Below are 21,291 nucleotides of genomic sequence, written 5' to 3' on the forward strand. Positions count from 1 at the left end.
GAAAATAACACAAAATCAGCCAGTTGTCAAAACAAATGAACAAAGCTTTACTTCAAGCTTAATTGCTCAGTTACCATGGTAATTTTTGAAAATTAGCAACTAAATTCATCACAGGATATGATCGATAGATGAATTATATTAAATACATAAAAGTATTGGAGCTAGTTCCTAAATTATGAGTCCCCTACCATTAAAATAAAAATAATAATTAACACTATACGTATACATAAATAGTTAAATTTACGAGACTAAGTTATTAATTTCCCCCCCTTACCATTGGAGATATACCTAGTATATAAAAGATCATTAGATGGGTCCATCAAATATTATGCTGACGCTTAATGGGACACCACATGTCCCTTGATTTCTTGACTAAAAATACTTTGATTTGAGTCATCATGATGCTGCCAAGTAATTTCAAGTTGCTTGGTTTCTTGTAGTTGTAGGCCCCTTTCCGTAGTTGGTTATACATTTTGGTGGAAAGAGATTCTCTTCGGATCTTTCTTATCAAAATCACCAGATCAAATGATTTGAGCATTTCAAATTTCATTCAACGGTAAAAAATTATCATAATTTTAAAAAAAAATCAAAACAGGTGGGCCGTTAAATAAAATTTGGAAGACCCGTATCACTTGATCCGGTGATCTTGATGAAAGAAATCTGAAGGGGATCTCTTTCCCATTTAGATAAACCCAGTTATGGATGAGGCTCTGAATGATTTTAAGCAGCTTGTGCATGTGTGGTTTATAAGCCCTGAAGAAGTCTTGACCATTTTTAGTGGCCACAACAATTCATGTGAATCATCTTCTCCTCGACCTTATGGTTATAAAAATTGTCGTGAACTTTAACGAAAAGTTTTCGGTACTATTCATTTTAACAAAATATCATATTTTTACACTAAAAAGTCAATCATGGTACTATTCACTTTACCTTTATTTTGTCCTTATCGTTAAAACTCAAATTTTTTAATTCATTTTTATTAGTTTTTCTAAAATTATAAATCAATTATCGTTCGATCTTAATTCAATAAACTATAAATCACAAAAAAAATATGTCAATATGCATATAAATATTATTGACTAACAACTATTTAACTAATAATGCATGACTGATTGACCAATAGTTTCACATCGTGCTAAGAGTTACTTTGCTTCTAAATTTTTATACATATTCATATACATTTGTTGTGTTGATCATTTTATATATGTTCCGATTCAAATTGAAGCAAGCATTCATTGCACATAAAGAAAAGTGGATGTGTAAAAAACAAGAACATACATCTGTACCCCTTTCACTAATTTCCTTTGGCAGCTTAAAATATACATAAAGCATGCAAAGGTGACTGGACCACCATTTTAGGCACGACTTTCTGAATAATATGTTCCCCCGCAACTTTGCCTTTACTAAAACAAAACCTCCCATTTTTATTTTTCAAATATTCTTAATCTCATCTTCTCATGTTCTTGTTCATGGTCGGTCGTACGTGGCATTTTCTCATAGGCAGACACCTCAATTAACGAATCTCAACCATAGATTGCTCTCACCGTCACTGGGAATTATCCCGATGGATCTTGACCCAATAAAGAAAAAGTTACTCGAACCCCTTTAGAAAAAAGAAAACAAAATAACAGACACAGTTTGTTTACATGAGTAAGTAATAAAATTGCAAAGTAAAAATAAAAAATAATAATAATTCGTAGATTGTCTATATAAACCACGTTAACCGCACAACCTTTTCTCAAAGAAGATCAAACCAGTTTACTGTACAAAAAAACAGTCGCACGTAAAACCTTCACTGAAACCCCATATTCAAATTTCAAAACCCTAACATGGCTAGGGACTACGACTATTATTCTTACTGGGACTACTTCTCCATCCCTCTCCACCTTGGCTTCTTCATTTCAATCCTCGTCTTCATCATGGGCTTCACATGGTACATAAATTACGAGTCCATGATTGAGGACTTAATGACTCAAATCAAATTCTTCCTCATGCTTGTTCCAATCATTCTGTTGCTTGTCGTCCACTGCTTATCGGGTGGGTTATCGTTTTTGGTGCCGCTGCCGGAGCAGGATTCGCTTCACAGAGCCGGAGGGTCTCCGTGGGGTGTTGGACTCGTGCTTGTGTTCCTTTTGATCATGATCTCTTACCAGTCTTCTTTGCAGGAACGTTGGTTTCCCTTACTAAGTAGATGATGATGATTTTATTAGATGTATATATATGCAAATGGATGTTTACGTTCTATGAATTTGTAATAGTACTAAAGCTTTGGCTTGGGCTTGGGCTTGTTAATCTTTTTGGCATACACGAAACTGGGTATACCTAAATATTGCCGTTTGTTTTGAGATTACTGTCTGCAACTTGGTCTTGTGATATTCTTTGGGATTTGGATTCGGATTCAAATTGTGGGAATCCTAGATATTCTTATATTTTAACCATTCATTATGCATAGTGATAAAAAATTATTTGATTTTTTTTATTTAAATTTAAATATAAATAGTACTTGATGAAAATTAGTTGCACGAAGAATGGTTAGAATAAAAGGATTCCTGGATCCCTATATTCGGAGAAGATGCTCTTCCTTATTCTTGTAGCTTCTTGCCAGGCCCATCGTCATCATGAGTTCATTATTTATGAATGTTGTTCATTAATCATTGAGTATTTATCACATAAAATTGTTCTTTATCGATATCCTATAAATACAATTTCATAAAGCATAATATTGCTTATTCTCCTTTTAGTTTGGCCATAACCATCTCTTATGGCATGGTACACAGCTCCATGTTTTCTCCAACACAGCATTATAATTTGAGAGAAGTATTAAATACATATAAAGGACAATTCCAAGCTAATAAGGCTTTTTTTTTTGCGAGGGTCGAGAAGGGAGAAGAGAAAAATATTTATCATAAGCTGTCTTACTTTGCAAAGATGTTATTTTACGAGTCGAACATTGAACTTTCAATCACAAAAGAACAAATCTTTCCATTGTACTAAGACTTCGCCTCAAAAATATTAAATACATATGCGGTGCATAATTAATCTCCTCTTCCATTAATCGTGGCTGTGGTTGATGATGGAAAATAAATATTATCCTTAGTTACGTGGGGTTAATAAAGTGTGCCTAGTTCATTCAATAATCATATATAGATGGATATTGTTCTTACCCCTTACGCCAGCGAAAAAGGGTGTGTTGACCGTGGGAAGCTAAGGATACTGACAGCAACCTAATCAAAGTGTCATTAGGTGTTTTGGCTTCATTTCTTGTGATGCATATATAGCTGGAATTGGTATTGGTGCCATCTGGTGCTATCAATGTCCAACATTACGACATCACCAACAGTTGGTATAAATTGCCATACAGCTAGACTGCTAGAAATCGCATTCATTTTGAAAGTAAAAAATTTCTTACAAGTGTACAACTTTAATAGTTAGACAATTTAAATCATGAGTTGAAGTCATCTGATTCTCGAAAAAAAGAAAGCTGAGGACATTTGAATCTCTCCACTATTGTCGTAAGACCTGAAATTTTAAGTCATCGTTTGAATTATATCAGACCCGAATTTCTTTATAGCTTCGATATTTGGGAAAAGATCGGAGGGTTAGAAGACAGTTTTTTCAGTGTATTGAGTATGAGAATATATGTCATTATACAAATTGAGTAACACTTGAAACAAAAAAAAAAAAAAACTTCAGTTCTTCTTTTAATAACGTAATGTAACGCTCCTTGTTTCTCCTAAAAAACCAACTATCGTCCATGATGACCATAAGATCTTCATATCAAAAACATATGATCGGAGAATATTTTACTTTATATTTTTCTACTCTCTTCGTCTCATTTCTTTCTACATTTTCGTCCATAGTTTCATAACGTTGATAACTCATTTTCTCGACTCAAACACTGACTAATGAATCAAGTATGAGCAATTAAGCACTTCCCAGTTCCCAATATTAGATATATATATATATGTATATGTATGTATATGTATATGTATGTATGTATGAGACAATGTAACACAATCAGCGAGATGGACAAGTTTCCTAGATCACGTGTCAGAGACGTCAGTATCACGTGACTCTTGCCATGAAGCACTGGAGGCCCACCGCCCACAGGGCCTGTACCGACGGCCAGGTAGATTGTAATCTAACTGTACACAAAACTGCAGCAGGCAGAGCACATAAGCATATATATATATATATATATATGTGTGTATGGTTGTCTAAACGCAATATTCGAAACAAAAACAAATTTGGGTTTGAAGGGGTGCTTGAACCATTAACCACGTTCCTCGTTCGAGCATTGCTTGAGGAGTCTCGAGAGGGCTCGAACACTGCTCAAGGGGACCTCGAGTGACAGAAAAACATGGATATATATATATATATATATATATATATATATATGACTTTGATGATACCATAACTACATTCCAAGCCAATTATGTATCATAATGTGTATTAATTTTCTCATATCACAATGCGCGATTGATTATAAAGTGTAATCAAGTTCTTCTCATCCAACCTTGAGTGACTATATTTCAAAAACATGTTAATGTCCTTAATGTTTTACAGAAAACGATGATGTTCAGATTTTCTTATTACATATATGGAAGGTCCATACCTTTGTCTAGATAGAGGCTCTACTTCTTAGTGGGGGATCAGCCTAAATTTGACTTAATTATAGAAACTAATTAGTCGACAATCAACTGTCTAGGTTTCTAGTTAGGGAGTGATCCATTGCCTGGTTGTCCTAGCTCCCCGGTTGAACTGGTAGTACACTCAACTAAAAAATAATACACTTTCATATTGGCTTCTGCATAATTTCGTTTCCACATTAATCAAACCACAGTAAAGTCAGCAATATGTCCATTTCTTGCTTCTTCATTTTTTTTGTTCAACTGTTCTTTGTTGGGTAGAAGATATTAATAAATAAATAATGTGGCAGAAGGCAGAAATTAAACATAAATTAGCAATATGCTCCATAGTCCATGGCTTGGGATCATCGGTAATGCACCTCAATTATTGAAGAGTTTGTGAAATTCCTAGTAAAAACGCAAATGAATTCTGAAAAAACACTTCAAGTGTTTTTGGAACTCAAAATATTTTTTCTAAAAATACTTTGGTCATTTTAAAAGCACTTCCAAACGAGCTTTAAAAGTTTTGTTTAAGTAATTTGTTACTTTTAGCACTTTTTTTCCTTCCGAATTTTAACCACTCGTGGGGGATTTGAGCACTGCTCAAGTGATCTCAAGGATTCTTAAGAAAGGAACAAAGTTGAAGAAGTAGCAATTAATTAGATTTACACACACATTATTAAGTACGATTGGAAAAGGATAGCCGCACAAATCACTCAGAGGATAAACGAACATTACATTTTCATACTTGCCCTTCCAAAAGAGAGACATAAATTAAACTAGAAAAGAAGGCCATGCAAGGAAGGCTGGTAAGATATGAGAAAGAAGAGCAGAAATAGTAGAAAGGCCACACCCCAAGGCGATCCCCCGGCTCTATGAATGGCTCCGGGCTCCGACCCCGGAATGCCAATGTTAACTTGGCTGCCTGTGGAGAGCCAGTGAACTACAATGACTATAAGTAAAGGAGAAATTACCAACAAACGTTGCAGCAGCTCAGACACGGTGGCCATCACTGCATCGTAAACAGTATAACCGACAAACCCGCAAACGAGTATTATAGTAGCCATTGGGAGCCAATTCTCCGACAGACTGAAAAGATAAGAGCTTGATCTGGAAGCTGAAGCCATGAGCAAATAGTGAAGTGTGCAGAGAGTGAAAAGCCTTTTTGCAGTTACTCTGGTGGAGTGAGGTGTGTACGGTGCACTGCTCAGCAAGAAAAATACTTGAGACACGCACTTCTTTAACTTCTGTCCCATTTTCCATTTTATAACAAAGGGTAATTTGCAAATTAAATTTACCAAGTCTAAATTGGAATTTTACCCTCTGATGTGAAAGCACGCGATCAAGGATTGAACGTTGTATTGCCCAAATTAGAAGCGGTAAATAAGAATGTCACTGTCAGGACTTTCGGTTCCCACAATAATTTTCACACAAGAGCAGGTAGTGCGATGCTACATATGGTTGACATTACGCAAGGAAGTTTCCTCAAATTGATGCTTGAGGATGTTTCCTCACGTTGATGCTTTGACAACAACGGGGGGAAAGCAGGAGGAAGGGATGATGATCAGCAGGTACTGAACCAGGTAAAATAATCTGAACAGTTGCAGTTACTTGTAGAGTTAGATGGCGGAGAGCGTCGAAAGGGTGTGATGGTTATCGTCGTAAAGCTCAATGTACATTCTTCCGTTTTTATGATCATGGTAATGAGTCGAGATCTTTCCCGCACCTCACTGTTTGGTTCCCAAAGCAAATTGTACGGTTCAAGAAAAAGATATCCGGGCTCTTTGTTGGTGTGATATTGGTCAGCATAATGAGTTAATAATGTGGTTTCAATTTGAGTGGTCCAATTTGCTGGTTCTTGGTTCCGGACAATGAGATCCGGAGAGAATCCCATCTCGATGGTAAGTATCATTGCGCATGCATTTCGAAGTTTTTGTCCTCTATTTTGACAGACAGGATGTAATGGACCCTAATGTTTTACGACCGGGAAGGTTTGGTAAGCAAGTTTTTGTAGATGAAGGAATCTACTTTGACCAAAGAGACTCACTTTGAGCAAGCACTGGCCAAAATTACAGTCTCTAAAAGAAGAGGGACGGATCAGTGTCTACATTGTTTAATGCCTAGTACCTTTCAACAAACAATTCTTTCCAACACTACCAACTTTCTAAAAACTTCGTTTTCCATTGATTTTCCGGTGCAGGAACCGCAACACAGAAATTTGGAACCACATCTTCACCATACATACAAACTCTACATTCGAGAACCGATTATAAAACAAAAAATCATCCAAATTTGAAATTGTTAAGTTATCCAAATGTATTGAATAAATGAACAGTTTATTGAATATGCTATTTACTACTCACACAGTTGATTTGTCTATATATTTATTACTTACATGGTCAATTTGTTCAATATATTTCACTGTCAATGAAAGTCCACTTTACAAATAATTGACCACGGAGTCATTTTATTGGTTGGTCAGACCAGACAAATCTTATTCAAGTTGTTATAAGAAAGGGTAATGTTAGGTAAACCAAATTTTTAAACAATATTGCAAACCAGATGATGTGTCGCCAATAGAAAATAAACACGTTAATCAGCACTTAATAATTCAATTATCCATAACCAAATCATTGGGTTTTCAAATTTTGGTTTAAAATTTTGATCTCTACATTACCGAAAAAAAAAAATCAAACCTAATTATTTTATATATTGTGTCATGCTGTAATTTGCAACCACTGACTCCAATCATACAAAGGAGCCAAGCAACAGTTAAAAAGAAAAGAAATTTGGATTATGGACCACTTGTCATCCAAAATCCTCTGTCATGTCGTTCGGGTTATATATGGGCTCTCAGTTCCGGTGTCTAAAAGGCCCATAGTTTTTCTCAGAACTCCGCCATTCAGCAACTAAAAAGGCGCCGTCGTCGTATTCGGCGGAGAAGTAAAATTTCAGCGAGAGAGAAGAAACAATGAAGGAGTTGGACTCTGAAACCTCAAGGAAATCCGGCAACAACAAAGACAGGTCCACAAAGCCTCCCTTCATTCCAGCAAAAGACGACACGAAACCAGTTCTCCAAGACCCTGTCAGTCTCTCTCTCCTCTCTCTCTCTCTCTCTCCCTCCCTCCCTCTGTTCAATTCTAATGTTTGGAATGTTGTTTTGGTGTTGGCAGATACTGAGATCCGACCCGATTGAGACGGAGGAAGCCGTGCTCCGGTTGCCGCCCTTCCCAATTGCCAGATCAACAAATCCTCCGCCCAAAATGAGTTTAACTCTTGTTTCTTCGGACAAAGCGATATTCTATGAGAAACGGATTCGAACTCAGATGTAACATTAATTGATGGATGTTTTTATACTTTGGTGAATGAGAATGATGATTGTACGATGAATATTAGATGGTTCAAGATTCAAGCTTTTATAAAATTCTCTTGTTTACGTTTCATTTCTGACTGCCGGATTGTAGTGCTCATTACAATTTAACTTTTGGTAATCTAAAAACGCTTTCAGTTATTCAAAAAGCACTTCTAAACAAACCATAACGAACGTCGGAACAAAGTGTTACTCAAAGCCAAAGTGCAGAAGATTTAAGATTGCAGAAAGCTTTCAAATCTTAAATTGAAGAAAGCAAGTAAACTCGAAGGTTTGAAATTTTCATTCCCGAGTAATCCAAGGAGATTGTTCATCCGAGGAAATAACTCCAAAATGATATTGTTCTCCAATGTAGAGTTGCAACAAAGATGAATAAATCCTACTGTAACAACAGTGAATCAATTCTCCTCTTCAGATGATGCCGAATGAACCTGATCTTGAAGGCTAGGGAAATTTGCAGGCAGTATAAACAGGGGATCAGCACCAGCAGAACCTTTAAGAGCAAGACCTAATGCATAGCCCAGTGCACGCGCAACAGGAACAGCAACAGCATTTCCAACCTGCATGTACCTGAAACGATTCCAAATGTAAATACCTACCACCCCTCTGGATTGAATTAATAACTAGCTGTTAATCGAGCAATGTCTCAAACTCTAACTCCTTTGGCCTCATTGACCAAAGAACATCAATAAAAGACGGTTTAAAATAGGATACCTTTCTTTTATAGGCCCGCTGAGCTTGTAAAAATCCGGAAAGCCTTGTAGCCTCGCATTCTCACGAATTGTCAGCACCCTATCTTGCTCGGGATGCATAATTGCCTAAAAAGAAATACAAGAGATTGTGAGCAGATGATCGTCTTTTCATGTCTGAAAATAATTGTCAAATTACATGAGAGTATACTTGGTTATGAGGTTCGGCTCTTGTGACCACTGTTGGCACAGTTTCATCCCACCACAAACGGGCAAAGGGTCTGCATAATTTCATTCAAAAATCATATTAAGCAACCGAACCACACAATAATAAGTTTAAAATTTTGAACAAAACTCAAATTCTTACTTCGATGAAGACCCATTCACGAAACTCATAGCATAATCTGGGATCTACCATTACAATGTAATTAGAATCACACAAAGTTGCAAGAAAACTAAACCAGTAGAAAACAGATAAATTTTTACCAACGGTTTGCCAGAAGCCAAATACACCCTGGCTACTTCTGGATCCCACTCAACCTTGTTATCACCACGCACACGAACACCTGGAAGATCTCTGAAGCATGCACCCTAGTTCCCAAGAAACAAAAGTAAACATATAAATTGTCATGAAGAGCATAGGATTCTGTCAAGGAACTGTAGAAATGACAAAGCAATGTGACCATGCATTCAATGATTAAGAACGGACCTTTCTCTTGGGAACTTCACAAACACGTGCATAATCATCGGCATTCAATTGCAGAGGGCGGTGATCATAAAGAACGTTTTGTATAGAGTTGTCCTTTGAAGTCCCCATTAGGTCTGTATCGAACAGAATGTAAATCAACTTTTGTAAAATATGACAGCTCCAAAAAATCACGTATCAAAATTTGAAAAGAAATGGAGCATCTTACATTCTTTGCTTAGTCTTATAAGCCTCTGAAACTCTGTCTTGGGTGCCACCCCATAACGCATCTCATCTCTTTCTTCATTATTTGCAACCTATGTCCAAAGATAGATAGAAATAAGAAGCAATGTAAAAGGGAAAAAAAAAAAAAACATAACACCAAAAAAAGAAAATTTTAGAAGACATTACAGCAGGCAGATCGGAAATCGCATCATCCAGAAAAAGACTTTTTCCTAATTGGGTCTGATGACCTTCATCATAAGCAACAGCATTACCCTGCATTTTTCACACGTTGTTTTACTGCAAAACCATAGAAAAGTCAAAGCACAAGCACTTGAACTCGTACCTCAAACTGTGTAGGAGTAACACCCCTTGAAACAACGTCATGCGTAGGAAGTGGGTACTGGGGCAAGATCTGCAAAACTCAAAACAATTAGCCTATGAGATTAAACCTGCACCATAGTAAAACTTGATAATTTATCCATTACTACCTCAGTAGGACGCGCCCCCCACAAAAAAACTCGCATACGGAACTGTGGAAGCCCATATGCACCTGCTGCCATCATTCCCATCCTCACTTGATAGTTCATATCTACAAGGCGTCCCAAGGCATATCGTCCAAGGAATCCATCGGCAAATTTTAAAATATCAACAACATTTTCCATCAAAACAAATTTTGGCTTTAGGTACCGAACTATGTCCATGTACACCTCTAACTGTTGGTTTTTGTCATCTGCTAATGGACTTTCTGTGTTCCTAAATCTGTTGAAACCACTAACTCCTTGGCAAGGGGGTCCCCCACACACCACATCAACATCACCCTATGGCAGGATATCAGAAAATGTCCAAAACAATATTAAATGAAACATCGATGACGATAATCTGTACTCAAGCATCTACGAATTCCAATTAAAGGTTTCAGTGAAAAAATCATTTACTTACCGGTAAAGGCAATTTTTTCAATCTGTAACCTTCAGTAATAAATTCTTTGATAGCCTGCTTACAATGCCTGTTTGACAGAAAAACATGAGCTTTAATTTAAAACATAACAGTACATAAATGATTTATAACATGCATCTGATAATCCTGCAAGCATAAATAACAGTTGCATACTCCAATTCATTCATCGGCTCCCAGGTGTCTTCCTCAGGCCCGTAGCCCTTCCAATGAATCTAAATACATCACAAGGCAAGCAAATTTTGCATAAGGAACTAATGAATTTAGATTTGCAATAACACGCACTCACATAACTATATATCGCTATAAATATTTACAGAACATGCATTTATAAATTTCAAAGTTGATACCTTAAAGTATATTCCCTTCTTTTCTGTTTTTTTGGGGTCACCAAAACATACTCCTACCACGCAATCAACTTCAAAAACTTCAGAATCATTCTTGACATTTCCACTAACATCTTCCTCTTCTTCTTCATCTTCTTCTTCATCTTCTTCTTCCTCTTCCTTTCCAAAGAATTCAAGTATACTCTTATCTACATCCTCCTCTAAATTGTCATTCTCAACCAACTTTAAACACATGCATAGTTTTCTCCATGCCTTGAGCATTGTGAGAAAATCTTCAGCAGCTTCATTTCGAACCTAATGTGTGAGTTAGGCAATGAATTATGCAAACAAAAAAAAAAATTAAAGCATCACATCAAATGTTAGGAAAACGGGAAAAATACAAACACAAACCTCTGTCTCTGGATGGTTTTGTGCCAAACTCTTACAAGCGTACTTATTGTAGTCAACAGCCCATCTCTAAAAGACATAGACAAGAAAACAATATCAAGCTTTGCCTTGACATACATTCAACTGATGTGAAAAAAATAACTAAAATTGAATTAAGAAATAGGGACTTACTGTAACAAGATTGACATTGGCCAAATGTGCACCAAGGCACAGGCCAGTAGACATCGCTCCGCAACCAGAATATAGATCTAAGAGCCGTACCTCTGATTTGGTACGCTCTCCATTTGGCAGCTTTGAATCAACCTCGCTATCCAAAAAAACATCATCCTCAACAGAGATAGTTGAGTCATCACTTCCAGTCTGCATATTTTCTGAAATTTCAAAATAAGAAATAACATGTGAACACATTGGAGCCTTCCAAATGAACAAAAGCGAAAACCAGTATCACAACAATAAGTAGAAAGAGAACAATAACCTGCTGGCAGATTGACAAAAGTAGAATACGGTAGCAGATACTTGGTGTCACAATAGTAATTGCACACTGGAATTGATTTACTCTTCGAATCTTCATCAACCTGAGAGAGAAAAAAAAGATAACTCACCTCATGCTGGACTTAATGAACCAAAAAAAAAAAAGCATGAACACGGAAACTACAAGCATACATTTAGTGTCAGTCTAACAATATGAAGTTTTTCAAGAAGACAATTCAGAGGATTATCGTCTCGGACATCTGAAAAGAATACACGCCCACAAGCAACAGTAGCACAGTGCTTTATGACCTACAAAAAAATAATAATTCAGCGCCCAATAACTGAATCCTTGCTGTTCAATGTAAGGAAATCATGAAACAAAGTATTTCGAAAGAGAATCATGAATTGGTTTCTTTTTAAATATCTTACAGTGTCTCGTGATCTATAGTACCATTGTGCAGTAAAATACAATAGCCCACCAATTGCCTCAAACATTTCCACAATCTTACAAATGTATGGCTCTTCTTTCTCCCCTGACTAAACATAAAAATGAATGGAAAACATTGTCAAATCACATAATATGGAAACAAAACAATAGTATTCAAAAACATTATGTGCACATGAATTTTGCTAACTTTTGTAGAGTTGCAATAGGGAAACAGTTACGATTATAAAATCAGATAATGGAGCAGACCAATTACTCTAATCTTACTTCTCACTTGCGAGTGTTTCTATAAATACTTCATAAATGAATATCAACAAACAACAAGTCATGCAAACTCACAAATACATGGGCATCATCGTAGAGGTCATAATTGATTCCATCTACCAACGCCTTTGTGTAGTGACAATGAGCTTGAATTATATCTTCATCACTGTTTTGGATTATATTGAACATAAAAAACCAAAGGTACACAATCAAAAAACAATCAAACAGTAACCAACCTGTTAAAACACAAAAGGACTACTTGGAGTAACCCAAAGATAAAATATACAGAAACTAAAACTTACTCGTTGGAGTTGTTTTGCCCATTCATCTTTGGCTTCTGCACCAATGCAAGGCTCACAGTCAAAATTAAATAAGAGCACAATATCGTAAAGCATTCCACCAGCATATATCAAGCTAATACCCAATGGTTGATACTTGATACTCAAGTTTAATATCTTCAGCGTGTATTTCGTGAAGCAAATACAGTGGCAGATGAATCACCTTCTCTTCTTTTGGTCATAACTAACCTAATGTATCAGTTTGCTTCTCAAATTTTCCTATTACCACTGATCATAACTATGCATAATATAAGTATCCAAGGATTGTGATTTTCCTTTCATAATATTTCTTCATTTCCTTTCATAACCCAAGGAATAACATAAAAGACTCACAACTGATAACTAACTATGCGGCTTCAAATAAAGTTATTGGGAGGGGAGGCGGGCATGCGGGAGGGAGGGTTTCGCCACACCCGCCATGCCACCACAACCACCAGATTCATCCAATGTTGCCAACAAAACAAAAGGACACTTTGAAAATTCAGCAACTTGAACAATAAGCAAATCCAACAAAGAACTGTAAAATCAAGTTGAAAGCTTTAAACCCAAAAATTCTTCCCAAAGCTTCAATAACATGTTCACCAAAAATTCTTACCAAAGTGTCATATTACTTGATCATCTATAAACCCTAAATCTCCAACATTTTCACCAAATCCAAGCTAAATTCTACAAAAAAAAAAATCAAAACTTGAAACAAAATCTCTCACCTTTCCAACATATCTCTTGGGGTATTGCTTACGAGCCTCCTCGTCTTCCATCGGTTCGCCAAGAAACCTTGCTTCCTCTCCATCGTCATCAGCCGCAGCTACCTCCTGAGTCACTGGGTTCCTCGGCGGAGAAGCTGCTTTTTCCACACTCGTTGCTACCTCCTCTTCAACTCTCGCCTCCTTGGTTTGCCTCGGCTTCTTCGATTCCGGGGGAGAACCTGAAGAGGTTCCGACCTTCGCCTTCCGCTTGGAAGCCATCCTGCGTACGGCGCAAAGAGATAGCGGAGAGAGGCTGAATGGCCGGAGAAGACGGTGGAACTTAGAGAAAGGGAGGGGTGGACAGAGAGAGAGAGCGCGACAGGGCTTTTTTGTGAGTGCGTGAGTGATTGGGATTCTGTTCAGATGTGGGGCGAGAACTTTCAAGGAGTGGGAAGTGCGGGGGCGTGTGGGCGGGAAAACGGAAATTTGGGAAAGTGGGATTTGAATTTTGAGGTGACGTTTTGGTTTTGGAACATTGGGACTTTGGGGGGTGTTTAGTTGCGGGGAGATAATAGTAGGTGAGAATGAGATAGGAATTTTGGCTACGGTGGTGTGTCCATCTCATCCATTTGTGCATAAGTTTGAATCTCTGTCTATATTAATTAAGATATTTTACAATGTGTTGGTCAAAAAACAAAAGGTGGAAAGTATTTATTTTTGGTTTTGAAAGTGTTCTATCATTACAACTGAGCTAGGATCGAAATTACTCTGCAAAATTTTTTGTTGTTGTATAATGGAATGTCGAGTTGATTCAACTGTTCTTGCGAAATCACATTATTGTATTCCGACAAACATGGATGAGAATTGGAGCCACGTTGAATTTCAGGATTTATGCATTACCTTTTGTAGTGGATAGGCAATGGAGATTTTCAGGATTTATCCATTACTTGGGAAGTCGCTATACGTCGGTAATGGAGATTTTCCAAGCGAAAAGAGCATTGGATATGATCAACTAAAGCAAAACTATCCATGCACGCTGCCAATAGGATCGAAATAAAATTGTGGGTTTAGACCTTGGTTCTTGAAACAGATCAAAACTGTGATGTAGAGGACTATGTCTAATTCAAAAGTGATTAGTGAAAATGAGCTTTTTTATAAGTTCAGTTTGAAGAGAGTGAAACTAATAGAGTTGCAAGTCAATGAAAACCTTACAATGGCTGAACACTATTTAATTTTGAAAGACAATTGATTTCATGATTGAATGTACCTAAATGTAGCTTGTGTATTCGGAGCCAAGCAGTTTCTAAAGCAAAAATTCTAAACAAAATTACAATCCATGAGAAATTTCAATCTGTTATCTTGGTGGAAGGCCCAACCCTTTGAACCACGGTTAGAGGCGAGTGTTATGCAGAACTATTTGAACTTATTTATATTTTTTATTTATTTATTTAACAAACGATATTATCTAAACTAAGGGGGAGGGGATGGGCTTAGCCTCACAATGGATCAGCAATAATGTTGTTCAAATTCACCTTTAACGAGAATTGAACCTAAAACCTCTCACTTACAAGTGAAGAAGAATATCACTAGATTGTAGTACTAAGTGGAATACCATTAGATTTAAACTCTTTAGTTTTGGATTTTATATCGCTATTTTTAACTTAACTTTTAAGAGATTTTGCACAGAAAAGTGCATTTTGTATAATAGAAAGATGATAATTTGGTTAAAATACGCACAATGTTATGGACAATAAATGCCCTGTGGAGAGATTACTCTCCGTCTTCCCTTTACTTTTTGCTCTTATGTGTTCTGTACCAATATTTCAGAAAATTGACAGTTTCAATTTTGGCAGTTGGATTATTAAAACACATGTACTTTCACTAAAAGAAATAGAAGTAACGAATTAGATGAAACACTGCATCAGTGAGGTTGCAGACAAATATGAGATCCCCGTTCGGTGGAACACGGCTAGCTAGTCAGGATATGTATATGAGAGTTCTTTTGTGTCACATAATACCATCGGTACATGCTTGATCATCAATAGTACTAGTACCGCCTCAGCATGGTTCAGCTGCAGGATCAATGGCGGTTTCAGAAATCCTTAGGTTTGGGTACTTATATAACTATTAGGTTCGTAATATTTATTGAAGTGAATATTACAAAGTGTTATGAGGAGGAGGGCAACGTAGATAGAATAGGTTGCACATTTGAACCACAAAAGGAATGAGATGGTGATGGATATGAAGAAGGCTGTGACTCCAAAAAATAGGCCAAAATTATGGAAAAGCTGGGCAATTGATATTCCGGCGGGACAGTAGCTGAAGTGAACAAACTTGCTTACCAAGATACAAGTGAAGGCAAGCAAGACTAATAGTCCAAGAAAGTAAAAGATTATAAGGAGCTGGCCCGAGAGAATTTGGACAAAGAGAAGCGCTAGTCCAATAGCCGCTGTCAAGCAAAACATGATGATTATCTTTGGCCAATCTAAGTTGTTTTTGTGATACTTATAGTTAGTCCTCATGTCTACAACCTGTTGCACTGCAGCTTCTAAGTCTTGTTTGCGATCGCGATCGAGATCATCCGGACTAATTACAAGAAGTTTGAGTAGTTCGATTGTCTTCGCAATAACTGCAGGGAGAATAGGCTTTAAGAATTGATCAAAAGAAGTATTAACAGCACACTTCATTTTTATTCTGCACAAGAGATGGGGAGAGAGTGAGAATGGTTAGAGAGATGTTTTATATATTATATAAGGAGGGAAGAATGAAGGAGAGACAAAAAGATTGTCTACAGTGGCGGAGGGACGAAGAGACATGGACTGGCCTGGCCCTTGGTCCATCATGAAACCCTCCTCCTATTGGCCTGGCCATTGGTCCATCATGATCTTTTGTTTTCATACCTCATTCATTTACAGTCGTGCTCTTATTGGTCAATTCTTTCCAAATTCCAACTTCCAGGTTTGGTTACGTCCAACTAACTGTAATATTTTATTATATTGATATGACATAAAATTAATAATCTTTAACATCTGATAAACATCCTTAAAATTAAACCTTAACTTATAAATTTTTTTAAAAGTTTACTTTAATCTTTCTCAACAGCGGTGCAACCCAAAAGCAAGACTTCAACTCTGGGTTAATTACATTTAACATCTTATTACGTTTGAAACATTACATTAACATCTCTTCATGATTTAATTCACTTTCACATAATTCTTAAGTCAAAATTTTGCTAATAAATTGACAACTTTACCCTTATAACTAAATATTTAAACAATAAAGAAAATCTTTATAATTATGTAGAAGAAATATAAAAAAAATAAATTAAACATTAAAACAAAAGGAAACCTTAAAGAAAAGGTCCCGATACTGTTCACTTTAATAAAAACCATATTTTTACACTAAAAAGTCAATCATAGTAGTATTTATTTTACCCTTTATTTTGTCCTTATCGTTAAAACTCAAAGTTTCCAAGTTTTTTTCATTAATTTTCTTTTAAAAAAATATCACTATTCACCATTGCATTTTTTGTTCTTTTAACTTGATACTAGTTTTTGTAAGCGGTAAGAAAAATTGGTTTTGAAGATGAACCCACATTTCTCGAGAGCTCTTCAATTACACAAGAAATTGCGGATGAAGAAAGTATTGCTACCAATCATTCAAGAAAAAAAACTTCACTGGAACAATTATCATACACTGCGTGCACAAAGGAAACAATGCATACGATCCAAAGTTGTGTGGTTGAGATTCCTTGCGGCAAGTCCAAAGATTTTGGTTTTTCTCTCCTTGTGAGAGCTTTTCTCGCTGATGTGTGAGTGTCCTCTGCTTCTTTCTCTTTGCAGCCAACGACCCTAGCTATGGTCAGGGTCGGCGGCCGTCTTTCTCTTCTCCTTTCTCTTCTCTTTTCTCCTTTTCTTTCTTCTCCTTCTCCTTTAGCTTCCGTTTTTCCCTGTATAGTGGCCTGTCTGCCATTTTCCCCCAACCCCCCTCGCATCTGCTTTCTTTGACCACAACCCCTTATCTCATTTCTTCCCGTTTCTCCCTTCCTTCCACTTTTCCCCCTTGTTTCCTTTCATCTTCCTTCCACCTTTCCCACCTTTTCCCCCTTTTTCTTTCCAGCTTTTCCCCTATTGCCCCCTTGTTCCCCAATCCGGATCGGCCTTCTCCTTCATCGTTTCCGCAATCTGGATCGGCTACCACTTTTTTTCACCGCGCTTATCCTGGAAGGTGTGTAGAGCTTCGACTTGGGTGTTCACACCACCTCCTTCCTTTGGTTTGCCTTTGTTGGAATTGTTGCTAGTGGGTTTCTTCTTTCCGCTAGGTTCTTTCGATTTGTGGCAGCTACCGTTGTGGTGCTTGGTGGAGGAGTTTAGGGCTCTGTTTTAGGGTCCTATGACTCAGTTTTCATCAACTTTGGGGCTCTGGTTAGTTTGATTTCATTTGTTTGCATGGGTTCTTCGTCCCGCAAGCGGGTTGGCGGTGTCAGCGGTTGGAAACTGCTAGGGTTTGCTTCGGTGTTCTTTCTCTTTCGACCTCAAAACTCTGTTTTGGGCTGTTGAGTTACTGTGGAGGTCTATGTTTTTGTTTGTGTGTATTTTGTTTTTGGGCTTTTTCTGTTGTAATATGTTGTTTTATAAATAATGTAAACATTTGACCCAAAAAAAAAAAAAAAAACGCAAACAAACAATGCATACAGTATCCTTCTGTTTCTTGATATCTTCATTCATTGTGATTTTGATTAACCCAACCGTACAAGAAGAAGAATTCAGGCCCTATGAAGAACCCTAGTTATAAACTATCCCTTAAAGGCGACAAAATATTGGGCCTTCTGAGCGCAAAGGTTTGATCACTCATCCCACATTGTGGGTTTAGACCTTGGCTGTTGAGACGGATCAAAACTGTAATGTAGACGACTATGTCTGATTCAAAAGTGAATAGTAAAAATGAGCATTTTTATAAGTTTCAGTTTGAACAGAGTGAAACTAACAAAGTTGCAAGTCAGTGAAAACCTTAGAATGGCTGAACACTACATAATTTTGAATGACAATTGATTTTCATGATTGAATGTACCTAAATGTAGCTCTGGTATTCGGAGTCAAGCAATTTCCAATGCAAAAATTCTAAACAAAATTACAATCTATGAAAATTTTCAATATGTTATCTTGGTGGAGGACTCAACTCTTTGAGTCACGGTTGTATGCGAGTGTTATGTAGAACTATTTTTACTTATTTTTTTATATTTAACTTCTTTAGTTTTAGGTGTTATACTGTTATTTTAAAACTTGACTTATAAGAGATTAAGGGTTGTTACCCCCGCTGTTCTTCCCACTGTAGGTCGAGCCCCCTATAAACGTAGCACTTTGTGAAGGAATTTCCAATTAGGGATGAGGAAGAGCAGGGGTTGACAATCTTTTGCCAACTCTCTCCTTTTCCTTTTTCCCCTTATCAATTCTCCTATCCTATCTAGGTCTATGAATTTCTCTATCAATTTTGCACAGAAAAGTACATTTCCTATAATAGAAAGACGATAATTTGGATTAAAATACATCACAATGTTATGGTCAATGAATGCCCTGTGGAGAGATTTCTCTCTGTCTCCCCTTTACTTTTTGCTCTTTTGTGTTCCATTCCAATATTTCAAAAAATTGACTGTTTCAATTTTGACATTTGAATTATTAAAATGCGTCATGGTGTTATGGACAATGAATGCCCCATCGAGAGATTACTCTCCATCCGATTGGTGAACAAAAGTAATTTCACTAAAAGAAATAGAAGTAACAAATTAATTAACTAGATTAGATGACACACAGCATTAGTGAGGCTGCAGACAACGGAACTCCAAACATAACAAAAAACAGTTGACATAGAAACCTACGACAAGTATGGGATCCCCATTCTCAAGATCAAATCTATCTAGTCAGGATATGTACATGAGAGTTCTTTCGCATCAAACAATTCTATTGGTGCATGCTTGATCATCAAAAGGACTAGTAACGCCTCGGCATGATTCTGTTGCAGGATCAACGGCGGTTTTAGAATTCATTAGGGTTGGGTACTTAAAACTATTAGGTTTGTAATATTTATTGAAGTGAAGATTACAAAGTCTTATGAAGAGGAAGGCGGCAACGTAGATAGAATAGGCAGCACATTTGAACCACAAAGGAAATGGGATGGTGATGGATATGAAAAAGGCTGTGACCCCAAAGAAAAGGCCAAAATTATGGAAAAGCCGGGCGATTGAGATTCCAGCAGGACAGTAGCTGAAGTGAACAAACTTGCTTACCAAGATACAAGTGAAGGCAAGCAAGACTGATAGTACAAGAAAGTAAAAGATTACAGGGAGGTGGCCGGAGTGAATTTGAATGGGGAGAAGCGCTAGTCCAATCGCCGCTGTCAAGCAAAACTCGACGATCATGTTTGACCAATCTAAGTTGTTGTTGTGGTACCTACAATTAGTCTTGTCTGCAACCTGTTGCATTGCAGCTTCTAGATCTTGTTCGCAGTCGCGATTATGATCATCCGGACTAATTATAAGAACTTTGAGTAGTTGGATTGTCTTTGCCATAAGTATAGAGAGAAAGGGCTTTAAGAACTGATCATAAGAACGATTAACAACACGGTTCATTTTTCTTCTGCACAAGATATGGAGAGAGAGAGATACTGAGAATGGTTAGAGGTCTTAATTTATATATAATATAAGGAGGGAAGAATGAAAGAGAGAAAAAGAAGTGAGGGAACTTCCTCGTAATTTAATATGAAAATTAGTCTAGAAGGAAGGAAAAGTAAAATTAATTATAACTAGTAACATTCGCTTACACGTTCGTGGATGTAATTGTGAGCATCGATATAGGAAAATAATTTATGTACATCCTTTTTCTTTGATCGGCCATTGAATTGAACACATAAAAAATGATCAAGGGGCCTCATTAAAAGATAGTGTGGAGAAGATTAATAAGGATGTGCATAAATCAGTCACTGTCGACAGATTGTGTGAAAGTCCACAACTATACCCGGACATGTGGACGATGGATCTTACCAGCATCCCTCAAATTACTATCGAATACACACCTTTTCGGTTAGGCAAGGTGAAAATTGAAAAAACGGGGACACTGACCTATGTACCTAATCAAATTAAAGTTGACTACATAAGGGAACTAATTCAGGATGATGATTCTCTCCGGATTTTTTTGTGAGGATCTTCTTCGGATTCTCTTTGCGAGGATCTTAGAGTTCTCACATCTTATCTATTCATTGTATATCGTGTGACCAGCTTTCGTTAAATATTTTTGTGTTTAATTTTAAATAAAAAAATCATAATAATTTATAGTCGCATGATATGTACAATGAACGAATATGATGTGAAAGAAGATTCAGATGGAATCCAAATCCTTCTACAACCCCTCTTTGAATTATGGGAATAGTACAAGAGTGCCGTTATGAATTGGGGCCTTTACTTGATGAAAATGAGTTTTCTTATTAGAGCGATAGTCCAATATAGTGAAAAAGATTCAAACTCAATCGGTACATATAGAAAGAAACATTGTTATAGTCAACCTGACTTACCACGCTCATGCATGTTATAAAAGGGTTTATAAAAGCAGCTGACTATGCAAAGAGGGATTCGGATTCTTGAGGCTGCTTGAATATGTGCTAATTAGACATGACATTTGTGACGTGTTTCCCTTGTTTGTGTCGTATTCTTGACATACTTAATATCTTAACAGGTCGTGTCGTGTAACACCAGTTAAAATGAATGGATAATACCTAACCCGAATTCGACTTCTTAATATTAACGAATAATA

At 36.9% G+C, this 21,291-nt stretch overlaps 2 protein-coding genes across 2 annotated transcripts; one reads left to right on the forward strand and one right to left on the reverse strand.

Annotated features, from left to right (window-relative positions):
• The first annotated feature begins 7,483 nt into the window (after positions 1 to 7,483).
• LOC137716619 (uncharacterized) lies at positions 7,484 to 8,052 on the forward strand. The gene is made up of 2 exons (XM_068456063.1): positions 7,484 to 7,713; positions 7,802 to 8,052. Exons 1-2 carry the CDS (start codon positions 7,600 to 7,602, stop codon positions 7,958 to 7,960), a joined length of 273 nt encoding a protein of 90 aa, XP_068312164.1. The 5' UTR covers positions 7,484 to 7,599; the 3' UTR covers positions 7,961 to 8,052.
• A 206-nt stretch (positions 8,053 to 8,258) lies between these two features.
• On the reverse strand, positions 8,259 to 13,938 carry LOC137716375 (DNA (cytosine-5)-methyltransferase CMT3). The gene is made up of 21 exons (XM_068455821.1): positions 13,511 to 13,938; positions 12,768 to 12,802; positions 12,541 to 12,631; positions 12,186 to 12,293; positions 11,949 to 12,065; positions 11,761 to 11,860; positions 11,457 to 11,656; positions 11,289 to 11,354; positions 10,902 to 11,192; positions 10,708 to 10,766; positions 10,537 to 10,603; positions 10,086 to 10,415; positions 9,941 to 10,009; positions 9,784 to 9,870; positions 9,602 to 9,689; positions 9,397 to 9,509; positions 9,174 to 9,278; positions 9,055 to 9,098; positions 8,899 to 8,968; positions 8,713 to 8,816; positions 8,259 to 8,568 (listed from the first exon to the last, which is right to left on the reverse strand). The coding sequence occupies exons 1-21, from the start codon at positions 13,766 to 13,768 to the stop codon at positions 8,397 to 8,399; spliced, it is 2,574 nt and encodes an 857-aa protein (XP_068311922.1). The 5' UTR covers positions 13,769 to 13,938; the 3' UTR covers positions 8,259 to 8,396.
• Between the last annotated feature and the right edge of the window lie 7,353 nt (positions 13,939 to 21,291).

This window comes from Pyrus communis, chromosome 14, assembly GCF_963583255.1.
Source record: "Pyrus communis chromosome 14, drPyrComm1.1, whole genome shotgun sequence".
In the NCBI taxonomy this organism is placed as follows: Eukaryota; Viridiplantae; Streptophyta; class Magnoliopsida; order Rosales; family Rosaceae; genus Pyrus; species Pyrus communis.